The 20278-nt window shown below is 44.0% G+C and overlaps 1 protein-coding gene and 1 long non-coding RNA gene across 2 annotated transcripts; one reads left to right on the forward strand and one right to left on the reverse strand.

Annotated features, from left to right (window-relative positions):
• Positions 1-7165: 7165 nt before the first annotated feature.
• LOC542197 (INDETERMINATE-related protein 10) lies at positions 7166-14794 on the forward strand. The gene is made up of 4 exons (NM_001111811.2): positions 7166-7360; positions 7839-8186; positions 9419-9818; positions 13107-14794. Exons 2-4 carry the CDS (start codon positions 7964-7966, stop codon positions 14230-14232), a joined length of 1749 nt encoding a protein of 582 aa, NP_001105281.2. The 5' UTR covers positions 7166-7360; positions 7839-7963; the 3' UTR covers positions 14233-14794.
• A 696-nt stretch (positions 14795-15490) lies between these two features.
• LOC118472091 (uncharacterized) lies at positions 15491-17354 on the reverse strand. Its single transcript, XR_004849659.1, has 3 exons — positions 16563-17354; positions 15933-15972; positions 15491-15856 (listed from the first exon to the last, which is right to left on the reverse strand). It is a non-coding gene; the product is annotated as an uncharacterized lncRNA (long non-coding RNA).
• Between the last annotated feature and the right edge of the window lie 2924 nt (positions 17355-20278).

Genomic DNA, 20278 nt, shown 5'->3' on the forward strand with positions numbered 1-20278 from the left:
CGCTTGGCTTTTGCAATCGTGCTTTCTTTCTCATTCTTTCTCGCGATCAAACTCACTTGTAATTGAGGCAAGAGACACCAATCGTGTGGTGGTCCTTGTAGGAACTTTGTGTTCCAAGTGATTGAGAAGAAAAGCTCACTCGGTCCGAGGGACCGTTTGAGAGAGGGAAAGGGTTGAAAGAGACCCGGTCTTTGTGACCACCTCAACGGGGAGTAGGTTTGCAAGAACCGAACCTCGGTAAAACAAATCTGCGTGTCACACTCTTTATTCGCTTGCGATTTGTTTTGCACCCTCTCTCGCGGACTCGATTACATTTCTAACGCTAACCCGGCTTGTAGTTGTGATTAATTTTGTAAATTTCAGTTTCGCCCTATTCACCCCCCTCTAGGCGACTTTCAATGGCTCAATAGAAGACACAAAGGAGTAATGTTCACAAAAATGAGCGACACGAGATCGAGTGGTTACCCCCTTATGAATATCGCCGAGGATGGAGTTCACGGGGTGATCTTGTTGTATCACTTGGTGGACTCTTGGGTGTGGCGGTCTTGGACCCTCATCATCTTCCTTATCTTGATCATTGGCATCTCCCCCTTGATCATTGTCCTCCTCTTGAGGTGGCTCTTCTTGATCCTCATTTTCATCATCTTGAGCTTGATCCTCCTCTTGTGTTCGTGGAGATGCTTGATTTGAAGATGACGATTGATCTTGTGCTTGTGGAGGCTCTTTGGATTCCTTAGGACACACATCCCTAATGGACATGTTCCTTAGCGCGACACACGGGGCCTCTTCATCATCTAGCTCATCAAGATCAACTTGCTCTACTTGAGAGCCGTTAGTCTCATCAAACACAATGTCACAAGAAACTTCAACTAGTCCAGTGGACTTGTTAAAGACTCTATATGTCCTTGTGTTTGAGTCATAACCAAGTAAAAAGCCTTCTACAGCCTTAGGAGCAAATTTAGATTTTCTACCTCTTTTAACAAGAATAAAGCATTTACTACCAAAGACTCTAAAATATGAAACATTGGGCTTTTTACCGGTGAGGAGTTCATACGATGTCTTCTTGAGGATTCGGTGAAGGTAGAGACGGTTGATGGCGTAGCAAGCGATGTTGATTGCTTCCACCCAAAACCGGTCCTAAGTCTTGTACTCATCAAGCATGGTCCTCGCTATGTCAAGTAGAGTTCTATTCTTCTTCTCCACTACACCATTTTGTTGTGGTGTGTAGGGAGAAGAGAACTCATGCTTGATGCCCTCATCCTTAAGAAAGCCTTCAATTTGAGAGTTCTTGAACTCCGTCCCGTTGTCGCTTCTAATCTTTTTGATTCTCAATCCGAACTCATTTTGAGCCCGTCTCAAGAATCCCTTTAAGGTCTCTTGGGTTTGTGATTTTTCCTGCAAAAAGAACACCCAAGTGAAGCGAGAATAATCATCCACAATAACTAGACAGTACTTACTCCCGCCGATGCTTATGTAAGCTATCGGGCCAAATAGGTCCATGTGGAGTAGCTCAAGTGGCCTGTCAGTCGTCATGATGTTCTTGTGTGGATGATGAACACCAACTTGCTTCCCTGCTTGACATTCGCTACAAATCCTGTCTTTCTCAAAATGAACATTTGTTAGTCCCAAAATGTGCTCTCCCTTTAGAAGCTTATGAAGATTCTTCATCCCAACGTGGGCTAGTCGGCGATGCCAGAGCCAACCATGTTAGTCTTAGCAATTAAGCAAGTGTCGAGTTCAGCTCTATTAAAATCAACTAAGTATAGCTAACCCTCTAACACTCCCTTAAATGCTACTGAATCATCACTTCTTCTAAAAACAGTAACACCTATATCTGTAAAAAGACAATTGTAGCCCATTTTACATAATTGAGAAACTAAAAGCAAGTTATAGTCTAAAGAATCTACAAGAAAAACATTGGAAATAGAATGGTCAGGAGATATAACAATTTTACCAAGTCCTTTGACCAAACCTTGATTTCCATCCCCGAATGTGATAGCTCGTTGGGGATCATGGTTTTTCTCATAGGAGGAGAACATTCTTTTCTCCCCAGTCATGTGGTTTGTGCACCCGCTATCAATGATCCAACTTGAGCCACCGGATGCATAAACCTACAAAACAAGTTTAGGCCTTGTTCTTAGGTAGCCAAACGGTCTTGGGTCCTTTCACATTAGAAACAAGCACCTTAGATACCCAAACACAAGTCTTTGACCCCTTGTGTTTGCGCCCAACATATTTGGCAACTACTTTGCCTGATTTGTTAGTTAAAACATATGATGCATCAAAAGTCTTAAATGAAATGCTATGATCATTTGATGCAATAGGAGATTTCTTTTTAGGCAATTTAACATGGGTAGAACGCCTAGAGCTAGAAGCCTCATTCTTATAAATAAAAGCATGGTGAGAAACAGAATGAGTTTTCTTAGCATGAATTCTCCTAATTTTGTGTTCGGGATAACCGGCAGGGTATATAATGTAACCCTCGTAATCCTGAACCATAGGAGCTTTGCCCTTAACAAAGTTAGATAATTTCTTAGGGGCATTAAGCTTGACATTGTCTCCCTTTTGGAAACCAATGCCATCCTTAATGCCAGGGCGTCTCCCACTATAGGGCATGCTTCTAGCAAATTTAAAATTTTCATTTTCTAAGTCATGCTCATTAATTTTAGCACTAAGTTGAGCTATGTGATCAATTTGTTGTTTAATTAAGGCTAGGTGATCATGAATAGCATCAACATTAATGTCTCTACATCTAGTACAAATAGTAACATGCTCAATAGTAGATGTAGAGGGTTTGCAAACATTTAATTCATCATCTTAGCATGTAACATGACATTTTCATTTCTAAGATTGGAAATAACATCATTGCAAACATTTAAATCCTTAGCCTTAGCAATTAATTTTTCATTCTTAATTTTAAGGCTAGAGAGAGATGCATTCAATTTGTCAATCTTAGTAATCAAACTATCATTATCATTTCTAAGACTAACAATTGAATCATCACAACTATCTAACTTCTCAACTTTAGCAATTAATTTAGCATTTTCATTTCTAAGGTTTGAGATAATATCATGGCAAGTGCTTAGCTCACTAGTCAATTTTTCACATTTCTCTATCTCCTGAGCATAAGCATTTTTAACCTTAACATGCTTCTTATTTTCTTTAATTAGGAAGTCCTCTTGGCTATCAAGAGTTCGTCCTTCTCATGAATAGCTCCTATTAATTCATTTAATTTTTCCTTTTGTTGCATGTTGAGGTTGGCAAAAAGAGCAAGCAAGTTATCCTCATCATCACTAGAGTTATCCTCATTACTAGATGTTGCATACTTAGTGGAGGCTCTAGATTTTACCTTCTTTTTGCCGTCCTTTTCCATGAGGCACTTGTGGCCGACATTGGGGAAGAGGAGACCCTTGTTGATGGTGATGTTTGCGGCGTCCTCGTCGGAGGAGGAGTCGGTGGAGCTCTCGTCGGAGTCCCACTCCCGACAAACATGGGCATCGCCACCCTTCTTCTTGTAGTATCTCTTCTTTTCTCTTCTCTTTCCCTTCTTGTCGTCGCCCCTGTCACTATCACTATATAATAGACATTTAGCAATAAAATGACCGGGCTTACCACACTTGTAGCAAACTTTCTTGGAGCGGGACTTGTAGTCCTTCCCCCTCCTTTGCTTGAGGATTTGGCGAAAGCTTTTTATGATTAAAGCCATCTCCTCGTTGTCGAGCTTGGAGGCGTCGATGGGGAGTCTACTTGACGTAGACTCTTCTTTCTTCTCCTCCGTCGCTTTGAATGCGACGGGTTGCACCTCGGGTGTGGAGGTGGCGCCTCGCTCGATGATTTGTTTGGAGCCTTTGATCATTAACTCAAAGCTCACAAACTTTCCTATCACTTCCTCGGGAGTTATTAGTTTATATCTAGGATCACCACGAATTAATTGAACTTGTGTAGGGTTAAGAAAAACGAGTGATCTTAGAATAACCTTGATCATTTCATGGTCATCCCATTTGGTGCTCCCGAGGTTGCGCACTTGGTTCACCAAGGTCTTGAGCCGGTTGTACATGGCTTATGGCTCCTCCCCTTGGTGAAGCATGAAGCGACCGAGCTCCCCCTCGATCGTTTCCCTCTTGGTGATCTTGGTCACCTTGTCTCCTTCGTGCGCGGTCTTTAGCATGTCCCAAATTTCTTTAGCACTCTTCAACCCTTGCACCTTATTATACTCCTCTCGACTTAGAGAGGCGAGGAGTATAGTAGTGGCTTGGGAGTTGAAGTGCCGGATTTGGGCAACTTCGTCTGAATCATATCCTTCATCCCCTACGGATGGTACCTGTGCTCCAAACTCAACAACATCCCAAATACTTGTGTGGAGTGAGGTTAGATGGTGCCTCATTTTATCACTTCACATACAATAATCTTCACCGTAAAAAACCGGTGGTTTGCCTAATGGGACGGAAAGTAATGGAGTACGTTTAGAAATGCGAGGGTAGTGTAAGGGGATCTTACTAAACTCCTTGCGCTCTTGGTGCTTAAAAGTGACGGACGGCGTGTCGGAGCCGGAGGTGGAAGGCGACGAAGAATCGGTCTCGTAGTAGACCACTTTCTTCATCTTCTTCTTCTTGTCGCCACTCCGGTGCGACTTGACGTGGGGAGGTGATTCCTCTCTCTTCTTGTTGACGGACTCCCCCGATGGAGCTTTCCCGTGGCTTGTGGCAGGCTTCTCGCTGGTCACCATCTCTCTTCTTGTTGACAGGCTCCCGACATCACTTCGAGCGGTTAGGCTATAATGAAGTACCAGGCTCTGATACCAATTGAAAGTCGCCTAGAGGGGGGTGAATAGGCAAATCTGAAATTTATAAACTTTAAGCACCACTACAAGCTGGGGTTAGCGTTAGAAATATAATCGAGTCCGAAAGAGAGGGCGAAAACAAATCACAAGCAAACAAGGCGAATGACACGGTGATTTGTTTTACCGAGGTTCGGTTCTTGCAAACCTACTCCCCGTTGAGGTGGTCACAAAGACCGGGTCTCTTTGAACCCTTTCCCTCTCTCAAACGGTCACTTAGACCGAGTGAGCTTCTCTTCTCAATCAATTGGGACACTTAGTCCCCACAAGGACCACCACACAATTGGTGTCTCTTGCTTTGATTACAAAGAACTTGGGAACAAGAATAGAGGAAGAAGAAAAGCGATCCAAGCGCAAGAGCTCAAAAGAACACGACAAAACTCTCTCTTCTAGTCACTATTGCTTTGAGTGGAATTAGGACTTGGAGAGATTTTGATTCACTCTATTTGTGTCTTGTATTGAATGCACTAGCTCTTGTATTGAATGTGTTGGCTGAAAACTTGGATGCCTTGAAGTGTGGTGATTGGGGGTATTTATAGCCCCAACCACCAAAGTGGCCGTTAGGGAAAGCTGCTGTCGAAGGGCGCACCGGACAGTCCGGTGCACCAGCCACGTCACCCAACCGTTAGGGTTCGACCGTTGGAGCTCTGACATGTGGGGCCACCGGACAGTCCGGTGGTGCACCGGACAGTCACTGTTCACTGTCCGGTGCGCCTTCTGCGCCTGCTCTAACTTCTGCGCGCGCAGTCCGTGCACTGTAGCGTTGTCAGCCGATCGTTGAACTCGACCGTTGCGCTGGCGACCGTTGCTCCGCTTGCCACACCGGACAGTCCGGTGCTACACCGGACAGTCCAGTGAATTATAGCGGAGTGGCATTCCCAGAAACCCGAAGCTGAGCAGTTCGAGTGAATTCACCCTGGTGCACCGGACACTGTCCAGTGGTGCACCGGACAGTCCAGTACGCCAGACCAGGGCAGCCTTCGGTTGGTTTTGCTCCTTTATATTTGAACCCTTTCTTGGACTTTTTATTAGTTTGTTGTGAACCTTTGGCACCTTTAGAACTTATAATCTAGAGCAAACTAGTTAGTCCAATTACTTGTGTTGGGCAATTCAACCACCAAAATCATTTAGGAAAAGGTTTGACCCTATTTCCCTTTCAATCTCTCCCTTTTTGGTGATTGATGCCAACACAAACCAAAGCAAATAAAAGAGCTTCGCATAAATTTGAGTACTGAGTGATGGTATGTTCACTAACAACATCATTGTGTGCATAAATTTGATCTTGACATATATATGATTCACATTCGGTTGTCTTCTTAAAACCGAATGTGACACTATTTAAAATTAAAAACAATTGAATGAAAAAATCATAAAAGAAAAAAATCTTAACACTAGTCAAAACTAAAGGTCTTCTTTAATACTAACTAACTTATTCGGGACTAAAGAACGCGGTATTTACTCCCAAATATATAGTCTTGGTGGAAAATCGGGACTAAATGATTTTTTTCAATCGAGACTAAGCTATAATCGGGTTTGCGCTAGCGCATTCAGCATACTCAATGTTTTGTGGGAACTTAAGTGTTATTTCTAAAGGTTATTCTCCAACTTAACACTTTACAAGTTATTTATCTTAGGCTTGTGTAATTGTTTTTGTAATGCGATATAGGAAGAGAATTCTATGTCAAAATATTTACGCAGTCACTTTGTGTGTATTATAGAGAAAAAAGTTCCTCCCACGGAAGATTTTTTTAATAATGTGGCTCTGCAGTTTTGTAACTTAAACTTTCAAAAAAAATCAAATAATAATTCATTGCACCAATTTACACGATGTAATAACCTAAAGCAGGACTTTTTTTAAAAAAAAAGAGCTTCGCACACGTACCTCCATCTCCCTCTCAAAACTGATAATCCAGCCGCTCGTGTGCGTACTGTGTCATGTGTACATGCGCGGAGCAGCGCACACGAGCGAGCGGACGTGTGTGAGGTGTGGTGAGCGTAGGGTAACAAGCTCAAGCTCCCACGGTCGGTGGACCCAAGTCATCAGCCGCTTCACGACACCGCTTGCCTCTCTGCGTGAGCTTTGCCCTCATCTCAAATCATGGCATCATCTGTACCCTGTCTCTATTCTCACGTCCCTGTCTTGCTGTGAGTCATATGTATATATTAAACTTTACTGTTTTTTTAATAATTTCACTCTACACTTAGCTAGCCCTTGGGAAAGTTGAGATAAAGACCACACATCGATTTCTCTTCAAAAAAAATACAGAAAATAAAATGGTTGTTATATTACTAGCACAGCAGCACATAGTAGTGTGGAAAGAAGGACGACGGAAAGTAGAGAGGAGAGAGAGAAAAGTATGACAAGAATGAGAAAGAAATCAGACAACAACCTTCTTAGCCTCCTCCATATCCTCCTCTCCACTTCTTCTCCTTCGCCATGAGTTCTATGCTAGGCCAGCAAGAACCATAGCGAGAGCAAGCAACAGCTAGTGGCAGCACTCGAGAACGAGCTAGGGGAGGAAGGTATCGACAAGAGAAGCAAAGTCATCTCCCTTTTCTCGATCACTTTGGTTCTTTTCTATACGTGTGGATTTTGGTGTTTGCGAGCTTTTGCTCGCGGTCGCCTTTTCTCGCTTGTTTTGAGTGCAACTGCGTGCCTTGGATTTCCTGCGCTCCTTGTTGTTTTGTTGTTCTTGGACGAGCCCTAATCCCTTGTTGTTTTTCCCCCCACAGCTTCGTGCGGGTTCCTTTGTTGTTTCAGATCAATTTGCAGCCAGCCACACACTCACGCGCTTCTTCTCCCTTCAATTCGATCTCCTTTTGCGCCTTCCTTTTGGTTCTTTCGGAAAAAAAAAGAGCTAGCTTTTCTGACATCTTCTTGCGCTTGCTTGCTCGCTCGCATGACGTCCAGCAGTAGTGACAGTCTCTTGGTTCTTGCTTGGATAGTTTGGGTTTGTTCTTGCCTTGCCTGAATTGGAGACCGCTGCTTGTTTTGGTGAAGGGAGGGTAGAGAGAAGATCGACAGCCCTGCTAGTGTCCAACAACCCAGAGGCAAGGGCGGCTACCGAAAGGGAAAAGATTCCCTTGTTCTTGACCGGCTTCTCAGGGACAAATCTGGAGGCGGCGATGGCATCCAATTCATCAGCGGCCGCTGTGGCAGCCATGTTTGGAATTAGGGATGCCGACCACCAAGACCAGATGAAGCCGCTGCTTGCGCAGCAGCACCAGCACCAGCACCAGCACCAGATGCCACCTGCGCCGCTGCTCAACGCCGCTTCGTCGTCGGCGGGGCCCGGCCAGGCGGCAGGGGCAACCCCGCCGGCAGTGAAGAAGAAGAGAAACCTACCAGGTAATTAACCCGAGCGGGCATGCAAATAAATACCCTTTCCAGTAGTTCCAACCATGCATCTTCTCCGAATGGATCTTAATTATGGGGCCGGGATTTGGCGCGATTTTCTTCATATATACAGGAGAGAGAGAGAGAGAGCTTCTTCGTATTTCTATGGAAATCTTATCTAAAGTTTCTTGGTTCTCTGGAACTTGTGGTTCGTCGTCAATAATGCAAAGCTGTGTTATCCTCCGTTGAAGGTTGTTCTTTGTTCCCCGCTGGGTTCGAACTACATGAAATGGAGCTATATTCTTCGGCAGATCTTCATCTTCGTGTGCTCCCGTCATCTCGTGCCTTCCGCTAATTTTGTCCGCATCCCAGTCGTCACATGCATGTTTACTGGCTAGCTAGTACTTCATTTAAAGCGCGTAGCCTCACCTGAATGAATTCCCATCAATTCAGGTGAAAAGTAGTGAGCTTGCGCTCAACCAAAATTCGCTCATATTTCACCTGCTACATCTATATATATTCCCCAGTTGAACTCATCTGTGATCATAATAATCATTCTGAATCGTGAGGATATATATATTTGCCAGTTAAACGTAGATTTTATTGATTTTTGCAAGATTCCATGCATGCTCAGCTCATACATATGAGCTAGCTGTGTTTCAGTTCTTCCCTTTGCTACGCATAATGCTCTCTTCTCAATACACACAGATAGAGTGTCCATATATATGACGCACGATCTACGTCAATTCCTTCGTTCGTTCATCTGTTCAGAAAAAAAAATCCTTGAATTCGCTGTATCGATCTCGTGCTGCAAATGCCCTTTTGCTCCTTTGCTGCTCAAAGTCTCGTGACAATATTCTGCCGTCCCTCTGTGCCTTGTTTTGTCCATACCTCACCAAAACCAAAAAGGAAGGGAAAATATACTCTCCAGCTGTGCCTGCCTGTGTGTGTATGTACGTTATGTATGTTAACCCACAACAGGGCCAGCAACACTACTGCAGCAGTACGGTACCGCTAGCTAGCTAGCTGGGTTGGGTGGCGCCAAGCAACCAACCACCCATATTGGCTCTAGCTAATCGTGCATGCATGCCATGCCTAACTTACTTACCACAGTACTAGTGCAAGATTACTCATATATACTCTATGCGACAATGCATCGATCGATCGAACATGCATGCATATGCATACTCTATATATATATATATGTGATCGATGATCTTGATCTTTGTTTGATTCATCGTCAGACCCTGACGCGGAGGTGATCGCGCTATCGCCCAAGACGCTGCTGGCGACGAACCGGTTCGTGTGCGAGGTGTGCAACAAGGGGTTCCAGCGGGAGCAGAACCTGCAGCTGCACCGGCGCGGGCACAACCTGCCGTGGAAGCTGAAGCAGAAGGACCCGTCGCAGGCGCAGCGGCGGCGCGTGTACCTGTGCCCGGAGCCGACGTGCGCGCACCACGACCCCTCCCGCGCGCTCGGCGACCTGACGGGGATCAAGAAGCACTTCTGCCGCAAGCACGGCGAGAAGAAGTGGAAGTGCGACAAGTGCTCCAAGCGCTACGCCGTGCAGTCGGACTGGAAGGCGCACTCCAAGGTCTGCGGCACGCGCGAGTACCGCTGCGACTGCGGCACACTCTTCTCGCGGTACGTACACACACACATATATATCTGTTGTATATTATATATACGTACTAGTATTTATTACTACGTGCCTGTGTCATCGTACGTCGATCAGCATCGATGATCTAATAGGCAGCTAGGGCTGTATGCTACACGTACGTACACCTGCGTCGGTACTGCGGCGTGACTACGTGTACTCGATCTCTAGATACGAGTAGGACTGTAGGAGTACAGTACAATGCATGCACATATACATGTACGCATCAAGTCCAGCCTGCTAGTCTCTCTTGCGAGTACGTGCAACAAGAAAGCATGCCATTGCATTGCATGGTTCGGCGCGCCATGGACGTATCTCCTACACATCAGCATTGGTTTCTGCGCATCGCATGCATGACATCTCTCCCCTCCCCCCGTGCCGCATGCAGCATATCGTTCCGTGACATAAAAAGTACAAGCAGGATATATATACTGCTGCACTGCAGGCCACGCACTTGGCTAGCTAGCTAGCTTCGGTGGACGCGCAAAGAATGTTTAGTGCCGCGTAATTCAGGGTTAGGGTTTTTGTCTCGGTGCGTGTAAACCAACAACCTTTTGTTCTTGTGTTGTGCCCGTGGGAGAGAGAGAGAGAGAAAGGAGAGGGCCGGGGGGCAGGCAGGAGCCAGGCAGGCAGGCAACTGCATGCACGTGAAATGGCCATTGTCTTGTACTCCGACTAGCTAGCTACTACTAGATGCGAATGTCGTCCTCAAATCAAATAAAACTTTCTTGCGCTGGCCCATCGTCAAGCAAGCCCTTGTGAGGTTGTGGCTCAAAAAGCCAACAAGTCGGTCGCTGCCACAATCTCTCTCTCTCTCTCTCTCTCTCTCTCTCTCTCTCTCTCTCTCTCTCTCTCTCTCTCTCTCTCTCTCTCTCTCTCTCTCTCTCTCTCTCTCTCTCTCTCACTCTATATGGTGTACCAGCGGCGCCATAGTTGCTGCGTCGAGCCGATCGAGCCAGGCATGCATGTAAACTAGAACTAGCTAGCTAGCTATCCTAGTAGTCTCGTAGCCCTGGCCTGTTTGCACATGAGCTGGCTAGCTAGCTAGATGCCGCGCAGGGCCATCCGTTGGTCGTGTCAGGGAGCCGCACAGGCCAGCAGGTTCACAGTTTAGTCACAGCTTTTTCCTTGGGTGTGCATGCATTGCATACGTTACTGGCCCGATCCATGCGTGGCGTGGCGTGGCGTCGCGGCCCTCACATCGGTTCACATGCGCTGCAACTCTCAGGAGCAGACGGCGCCAGCAGACAGAGAGATCTACGCACACTCACGCGCGCGCGTTAACGTTGCATGCAGATTTGATGGATTCGGCCAGGCTGCTGGAGCGGGTGGTCACCGCCATTCTTTCACCTGTTCGGCATGAATCTATCTCTAACCGGAAACAAGGCATATATGGAATACATTAGCAGAAGCAGCAATCTATTGATTGGGGTCATAATATCCTCTCCTAGCTGCGTCAATAATTCTGGGGAACGGGGCCCTAGCTAGCTAGCCGATAGCAGGCACAAAAAAAAATAGAAGAACATTTTATTTCTTTTTTTTCTTGGAGCTCTGCTTGGCTTTTTGGAAAGTGAGCTCTTCTCGACGGGAAGCTTTCTGATGCCTTTTGGTGTCTCTGTATGCTCGCCCATGGCGGTCGTCGCTAATGTCAACTTGTACAGCTTTCCCCTCGGCCCTTTTCCCCTTGGAAGGTTGCCGCTACTAGGAACCGCAGTTAAGCTATTTGCTAGTAGAGCTAGAGCATGCCAACCTACCTGCTAGCACGTCGTCTCTAACCCTCCTCCGCTTTCTCCTCCTTCATTAATTGACATGAGTTTATGGTATCTCGGGCAGCTGCCACCGTGGAAAACCCTTCAATCAAAAGGGTTAAACCACGGGCACTAGTTAGATGAAACCTTCACTATAATGTGGAGTGTTTATAGAACGCCACTTATAAGAGAAGTAAAACTAATGATGCTTGCACGAAATCTTTAGAATAAAACATCTCAGTCGTATTTGCAAGATAATAACAAGAGCAATACGATGATGTGTAATGGTGCTATTTTATTTTTTATGAATGTTTGGTGCTCTTTTTTTTGTTTATCACTTTCAACACTAATACACCCAGTTTTGGAAAATGAACCATTCACTCTGACATTTTGCATGGTTGTAGTGCCAATTTTTTACAGCTTCAAATGTTTTTAGATACTCGATATAGTTGGCTTGACAATCATTGTCACTCAAGTGGTAATGGTCATTTCACCGTATAATGTCTTGTTCGTTTACACCAATCTAGATATGGATTAGCATGGATTGGAATTAAATCTATGTCACAATCCATGTCCCAAAAGAACCCAAGTCTATTCAATTTTTTATTCTGTTAACCCCATCATGAATTATAACCCAAGGGTTTGGGATTTTTTTAAACTATGGAAGGCATGAATTTTATCCATAGCTCATTAGGTATGGAACAAATCTATGACGATATTGCACAAATTTATATTAGAATCCATGGATCAAAAAATAACTAGCTTTGAGAGATACATGGATTAAATGATGTATTTAATCCCACCATGTGATTAGGTGTGAGGTACGGATTCACTCAATTCATATCTGGATTAAATCCATGGTGTGATTTTATCCCTTGTAACTGAACAAGGTCTAAATATGTATACCCCTAAGAGCATCACCAAGAAACTCTTCATTTTTTTGCTCTCTATTTGACTATCTATTGATCATTTTATAAAGATTACACTATGTATATAGCATCTCACACCAACACAGTATCTATCTAGTTTAACTAGTCAGGTAGCTAGCCAAATTTAGCTAGTGATGGAGCTAATTTGGAAAGTCGGACATCTTTGCGAGTTAGATAGCTAGTCTATTGTAGAGTTATTTTGCTGTTAAGTAGCCAAAATTTGGCTTGACGAGTCATGTGACTAGTTTGTTGGAGATGCTCTAAACACTAAAATTAACCAACTCGGTAATTTCAACGAAGTGTATATATACTGAGTGTCTGAGTTGCCTGGCCGATGTATACCACTATGGAACTATACACGAACTTAGATCTGAATCTATTCTCGTCATCATGCAGTGCTTTCACTGTAACGCGCGCTGCCGTTCTTTTTGTCGTGTATCCGTTTCACGTGCAAACTTCCATTTGGTTTCTGCACTGCACGTCACAAGCTCTCCATCCGTGCAGACCTATATAATGCCGCGTGATCCAACTGTTTACTGACTCGTCAATCACATGCATGCATATGCACACGTGATTGCATGCATCCATATCCACGCAGGAGGGATAGCTTCATCACCCACAGGGCTTTCTGCGACGCCCTCGCGCAGGAGAGCGCCCGGCTGCCGCCCCCAGGCCTCACCGCCAGCCACCTCTACGGCGCCACCAACGCGGCCAACATGGGGCTCAGCCTCTCGCAGGTCGGTTCCCACCTCGCATCCACACTCGGTGCGGACGCTCACGGCCACCATCAGGACCTCCTCCGGCTCGGTGGCAGCAACGCCGCGAGCCGCTTTGAGCATCTTCTGGGGCCGTCCAACGCCTCCGCGTTCCGGCCCCTGCCGCCTCCACCATCGTCGGCATTTCTCATGGGCGCTCCGCAGGAGTTTGGCGCAGGCGACGGCAGCGGGTCCCACGGGTTCTTGCAGGGCAAGCCGTTCCACAGTCTCATGCATCTGCCGGATCTCCAAGGCAACGGCGCCGGGGGTGCCTCGGCGTCGTCGGCTACGGGTCTCTTCAACCTTGGCTACATCGCAAACAGTGCAAACAGCTCAGGTACTTCCAGCCATGGCCATGCAAGCCAGGGACACCTGACAAGTGATCAGTTCAGCGAAGGAGGTGGCGGCGGCGGCTCCGAGTCATCGGCCGCGATGCTTTTTAGCGGCGGCGGGAACTTCGCCGGTGGTGACCACCAAGTTGCTCCTGGCGGGATGTACAACAATGATCCGGCCGTGATGCTGCCGCAGATGTCCGCGACGGCGCTTCTGCAGAAGGCGTCCCAGATGGGCTCCAGCGCGAGCGCGCACGGCGGCGTGTCCGTGTTTGGGGGGCTCGTGGGCTCGTCGGCGCCCTCCGCTAGGCACGCCCGGGCACCCATGCTCGACCAGAGCCAGATGCACCTACAGAGCTTGATGAGCTCGCTGGCTGCCGGCGGCATGTTCGGCGGCGCCAACAGCGGCAGCATGATTGACCCGAGGATGTATGACATGAACCAAGATGTGAAGTTTAGCCAGGGCCGTGGTGGCGCTGAGATGACGCGCGACTTCCTTGGCGTCGGCGGCGATGGTGTCATGAGAGGCATGACAGTGGCGAGAGCGGGGCACCAAGACGGTGCCGATGACATGAACTCCTTGGAAGCCGAGATGAAGTCGGCCTCGTCGCCCTTCACTGGAGACAGGATGCAATAAGAGTTCCCAATAAGAGAACCTTGTGTGCTCGCATAGTGAGCGAGTCCTGTGCAGCCTGCCATGCATGCACCCATGGGTGTACTGAATCCATTACAGCAGGTTGTTATAGCGTACACTGCACAAGGCATGGGAGTAGTATAAGGTTGCTGCATTCCATGCAATGATGCAATAAAGGGTAAAGACAGGTTTGCACCTAATCCGAAGACTTGCATGGTGAGCAATGAGTATCATTCTTGATTTGCTACTAATCCAAAGAGGCTAGATCAAGTAGAATCATGTGATCTATTATCTATTGCTCCATGCTTGGTGGTTTCGTTCCTGTGTCAAACATTTGTTTTTTCTGAACTATATGTAATTGGATTAATTATACCTGAGGAGAGATAGTATTAAGCAGTAATGCTGTAGCTAGCTAGGTTAGTAGTACTGGGCTACTGGCTATATATATTAGGGGACGATATAAGAGTTCATGCCCCTAAAACTTCTTCTGTTTGTTGTTTTTCCTTCTATTGTGCTTGTGCTTACCGTGTACTCTTTAATTTGGAGCAAAACCATTTTTGTTGCTTATTACAATGCATTTAATAACCACAGCGTACCCGTCGGGATATATATGTGTAGTACTACTGATATATTTTTTTACAGTATATGGTTTATTTCTTTCTCCAGTGCAGCAGTGCATATTTTTGTTATACTTTACCACCCATTTTTTTTATTAGAGCTAGTTTGGGAACTCCATTTCCACATGGGATTCATAATTTTACAAGGGAAAATGAACTAATTTTCTATGAGAAAATGAAAATCCCTTAAAAAAAATTGGGTTCCCAAACTAGCACGTAGGTGCTTATATTACACTACACGACGGTTCACTTACAGCGTCCTATGGTTGGTTGCTAAAACGGCCTTCAGCGACCTACGGTTGGTCGCTAAAAACTTTTAGCGACCCATAAGGATGGTCGCTGTAAGTGCCGTCGCTAAAGGCTTTAGCGACCGACATCTTTTTAGCGACCGACCGTCCGTTGCTAATATTGTATATTTAGCGACCAACCGTGGGTTGTTGTACTATAGATTTAGCAACCAACCGTAAGTCGTCATACTATATATTTAGCAACCAACAGAAAGTCGCGCATTTTTATAGTTGTTATTAATAATAATATACATTTAATTAAGCATCACAAATCACAGATTTTTATACCCAAATCATAAAGACATACACAGTTAATCAGTATACCACAGTCATAGATCCATCACATAAACATAAAAGCACCACAATTATATATTCACAAAAGCATCACAATTATAATATCATTCACAACTAGATCATTTACAGATAGCTAGCTAGATCATTCACAAAAGCTCCTGAGATGATCAGTCACAAAAGCACCACAGCGACATCACTCCAGCTTGAAGCAGTTCAAAAGCCCACAACTACATCACTAATGTTTCATATCACTCCAGCTATTGTTCAAAAGCCCACAACTACATCACTCTAGCTGCTCCAGAGCTGATCAGTCACAAAAAGCACCAAAGCTACACTAATGCTTCAAGCAGTTCAAAAGCCTTAAGACAACCACTCCAGCTTCTTGTATCCTCCTGTTTTAAGGTACAAGCTTTCTTTGTCCAGAACACCCTAGAAAAAAGTACATCAAATTAGTATATTGTTGCTACATTTGCAAATAAAAATATAGTTTTGATGCCTTATCTACCTCCACTAGGCGGTGTTGCAGCCTTATGCACCAACTTCAGCTGGTGCAATCAAGGTTAATCATCATTAAGTTGATGGCTCATATAAATCTAAACATAAACAAGATATAGACTATTACTTTCTTGTACGGCCATGCAACTGACATCATGTAAGCATCAGCCATATACTGATCGCATTTTGATTAGGGAAACATATTGGTCACCTAAAATGGGGCAATAACCCTCTTTCTTGCTCCACACCTTTGTATCACTATATGTGTGGAGAAACCAATTCACACTTATGTGCACGAAGATTTGTAAGTCAAATCATGAATATAGAGTCCAAATTAGACCGTAGCTACCAAGAATTTTTTGAATAAACACATGCCCAAGTAAAGAAGAGTCAAAATTGATTGGCCCAGCCTTTCAGGGTATTACAGTGTACAATGTTTCAGTATTTTAGACTGCACTACTGTAATATCACAGGAACTACAAATGGAGCATTCAATACTACTAGTACAATGATCGTGCGTTGCGACGACACACAAATTATTCAATAAAATATTAGTGGACAACAATTACATGAAAACGAACAATTGGCTTAACACAAAAAATCTTGAATAAATCCGTGTGATGGTGATTGCTCTACTTACTTGGAAGTACTTAGTAAGGGCCTTAGACTTTCCTGCCCGCTTGAAGTGCCTTTTGGGTCAATTACATAGCTCACCTGCAAAATAAGATGTCAAATATAATATCACATAACCATCCCAAAGGATAAACCAGGATCACCAAACACACAATACCAATTGATCTGAGACAGGCACATCCAGCATTGCTTGAATCTCAAGTAAAACAATTCTAGATCTATCTTGTATAATTAAATCTGCTTCAATCAGATGGTTGCACTTTCAGAAGTTACAATGGCATCCTATTGCCAGTAAGGTAACTGAATTAGGAGTAACACACACCTGCAGAATCTTGAGACTCTTCTTCAAATCGAGAGTGATAGTAGGCACGGGGCATGTCGAACCTGAGAAATGCAGCAACAAAGCGCACATGAGGCCACAATCAAGCAATAAAACAAGAGAACAATGGTAAATTCCAAGAAAAACTGACCAACCCTCAGCAGCAAAGCGCACATGAGGCCTACCATGTGATCACAATCAAGCAATAAAAAAAGAGAAGCGTAAATTCCAAGGGGAACTGACCAGCCGTTGTCAGTGGTGTCCCCGACGTTCTTCCTAACCAATTATTCATTTTTTCTCATTTATACACCTATGACATTCACATCATTAACGGTGGGAAATAACTTGGGCATTGGAATTTGTCCACCTATCAACTTGATGATAGCAATTTCTACAATAATAATAATGAATACAACTATCAAAGCAACATATATTATAGAAAGTTAATGTCAAGATATTAGAGACGTTAAACTGACACTCGACGTGTTGCTAGGTTGATAATAGAGTTTAGACCAAGAACTACTTATAAGGTAAGTGCTCAAGAAAAAGCAAATGCAAAGCTGACATCTGCTGACAGCGGAGAAGCGACTAAACTCATAAGTCTCACTCGTCCACAGGGTCTAGCTTTTATTTTGTTAAATACCAACTTATCCCATGCAGGTGATGGATTTTTCCCTAATAGCACAAAGTACAGAAGTGACATTTTATTACGCATACACGAGACGATGAAAACTGGATTTAAAGATGACATCAAAGTGAAAAATTAGACTGATTCAATTTTTTCCCAATTAACAGCAATAAAGTAACCCAGAGTACTATTTAAAGTTTTGAAACACAAGGTATGACTCTATGCTATATAATGAAGTCCTTAAGAAACTACAAAACCTTCACATTTGCTAGTACCAGACTCGAGCCCTTTACAGTGGCCACCAATCTTAGATGAATTTTATTTGCATAGCAAAACCCTATGGTTGGCTGCACAAATCTTAGATGAATTTTATTCAAAAAAATGGGTCAAAGTTTCTCTGAAATAAAGAAGGAAAGTAAACTTAGCTACCTAGGGGATCTTACCATTTATTTTAGTAATTTCTGCAAGTGTCCAATTATTAATGTATGATTGATTGGTTGTATCAATGCTATCTACTTCACTATGGATGGAGAAGAAAATCTCATAACTGTTATCCAAAATAGTAAAGGCACCAGACTTCAATAAACTACATACAGTTCTTACCTTTAAGTATTGCTTGTATCTTGGCATTGTATGTAGTATGAAACAATTTTTCTCAGTCCACCAGACTCCATCACAACATTTGTAATCCTATACATCCAATAAGCAACTAGTAGTTAGCACTATAAAAAAATCATATCACTTCAATAATTAATACGAAACATAGAAGTTATTGGTATAGTTTTATTATGCAGTATAAACTGCTATATAACTGGGAAACACTTGCGAATATCGTCAGTCTCAAAGCAGCTAGACCATCCATGTGCTTCAAATTATCCTAGAATTTAACATAGTAAGTAAAGTTGAAAATTTCATAATGTTAGATTTGCAGGTAAAAAATTATGGGATGCATGTACAGATCCATAACTCAGGGCCAACTTTTTTGGACTATTCTTTGCGGCTGAAAGAAATAAACCACGAGCACATCACTATATAGTTTCACAGAAACACAAAACTTTTATTTTCATGCTAATGGTTTGATACTGAATAAAGAGTACATGATTGTGATTGGAAGCTCTTGTTGTAACTCCCAATCTCCTTGAACAGCTGCTCGAAATGGGTCTTGCAGTGCTGCACTCCGCACTCAGCCAAAACTAAATAACAATTAGTTGGTGTTGTTTGCTTTTGTCAAATTAAACCACATGGGAGTTAAAAATAATTTGGATTCATCAAAACTTGGAGTCAGTTGCAGTCGAGGCCATAGTTAACTTGGAGCTTGCTTTTGTTGCTAATTCAACAGTACGAGTAGGAGAGGAGAGCAGCAGCAGGCATCAGCCATAACACTAGTATGTTTATATGTTTGAAGCAAATTTTGTCATGCTGCTTTGATGCTTATATGTTTGAATTGGGTGTCATAATTCATGTTCAACAGCATCGTGAAGCATTGCTATGTGATTGCTGGTGTAGTGCAGATACTATGTGATTGCTGCTACTTCAGATTTCATTGGCTGATTATAGTACTGCAGACAGGCAGAGTCCTTATGGTGCTCAGTTCATGGAAACATTAGGAAGACAGCTTATACAACATGGTATAATTTGTACAACATGGTTTAATATTAGCAAAGATTTGAGTATGATGGTTGCTAAGTGCTCACCTTAATTGTGCAAATATCTATAGTCGAGTTCAATTTGGCAGCAAGGGCTGTCATCTAGACATTGATAAACTTCAAAGTTATTCTTCATTTAGTTTAACAAACTCCAACTTTATTTTTTCTCTTGTTTATGTTCAGTCTCTAACATTTCCCTGTTCAGCTTATTTCATGAATATTGCCTTTCATCTTATGTTTGTATATTTTTCCTTCAGATGATGCTCAAAAGAAGTGAGTCCTGCTTCCTTGTGGCAACTTATGCAACCTGTTCTGTTATGAAGATAAGAGTTGTACTCAAAGATTAGGAGTGGACATGTTTCAGATTGTTAATTTGCTTGAATTTGCACCGTGCCAGATTAGGACTAGATATGTGCTTGAATTTGCTTGTCAGAATGACTAGATATCTGCTTGCAGAATGAATGGACATGTGCTTGAATTTTCTTGTCAAAATATTTGTTTAGATTGTTCATTTGCTTGAATGGCGCTGAAAATTTGGTTGAATAGCTGGGCATTGTGTGTATACAATTTGTTCAAGCAAACCAATGGCTGAAGAAACGAACAGTTGTACATGAAGCAGTAGCTAGTGCATGAAGCAAGCAGCTAGCGCATGAGTTCCAATTAAGGCCGGTAATGGCTCACGTTCAGCAGTCAAACACAATTAAGGAAGTGGTTCCGTTCCAGCAGCCCAACCAAACAAAACACGCTTTTGCTTACAGGGGAATGGATTACAGTGTCATTTATTTCCATTCCCTTTACTCCTTCCGTTCCCGAAACAAACAGCACCTTAGTGCCCACTGGAAATCAATCAAACTCCTTGCACAAGTGAATGAAGAGAAAGAGGAGCAAAATAACACGTACACGGAATTAGCTTTGACGAACATCTCTGGGCGGTCCTTGATCAGATTCTCCTTGATCCGAGTCCCGAGCGCCGCCTAGCGCGTGCCTGACAACTTGATTCCTAAGTGCTGCTCGCCGCATGCCTGAGCGTGATCCATCGCATGCTCGAGCACCAGCACGCACCGCAGCAACAGAGCTGAGCGAGTCCGCGAGTCACCGAGTCTGGAATAGGGTGAGGGGCGAACAGATCT

The sequence above is a fragment of the Zea mays genome, chromosome 5 (assembly GCF_902167145.1).
Source record: "Zea mays cultivar B73 chromosome 5, Zm-B73-REFERENCE-NAM-5.0, whole genome shotgun sequence".
NCBI classification, from domain to species: domain Eukaryota; kingdom Viridiplantae; phylum Streptophyta; class Magnoliopsida; order Poales; family Poaceae; genus Zea; species Zea mays.

What these genes read in the sequence shown, in the direction of transcription:
- LOC542197 (NM_001111811.2), top strand. Translation starts at nt 7,964, where the DNA reads ATGGCATCCAATTCATCAGCGGCCGCTGTGGCAGCCATGTTTGGAATT. An exon ending in GAAGAAGAGAAACCTACCAG is followed by an intron (nt 8,187 to 9,418) that starts GTAATTAACCCG and finishes ATTCATCGTCAG; the next exon opens with ACCCTGACGCGGAGGTGATC. An exon ending in TGCGGCACACTCTTCTCGCG is followed by an intron (nt 9,819 to 13,106) that starts GTACGTACACAC and finishes ATATCCACGCAG; the next exon opens with GAGGGATAGCTTCATCACCC.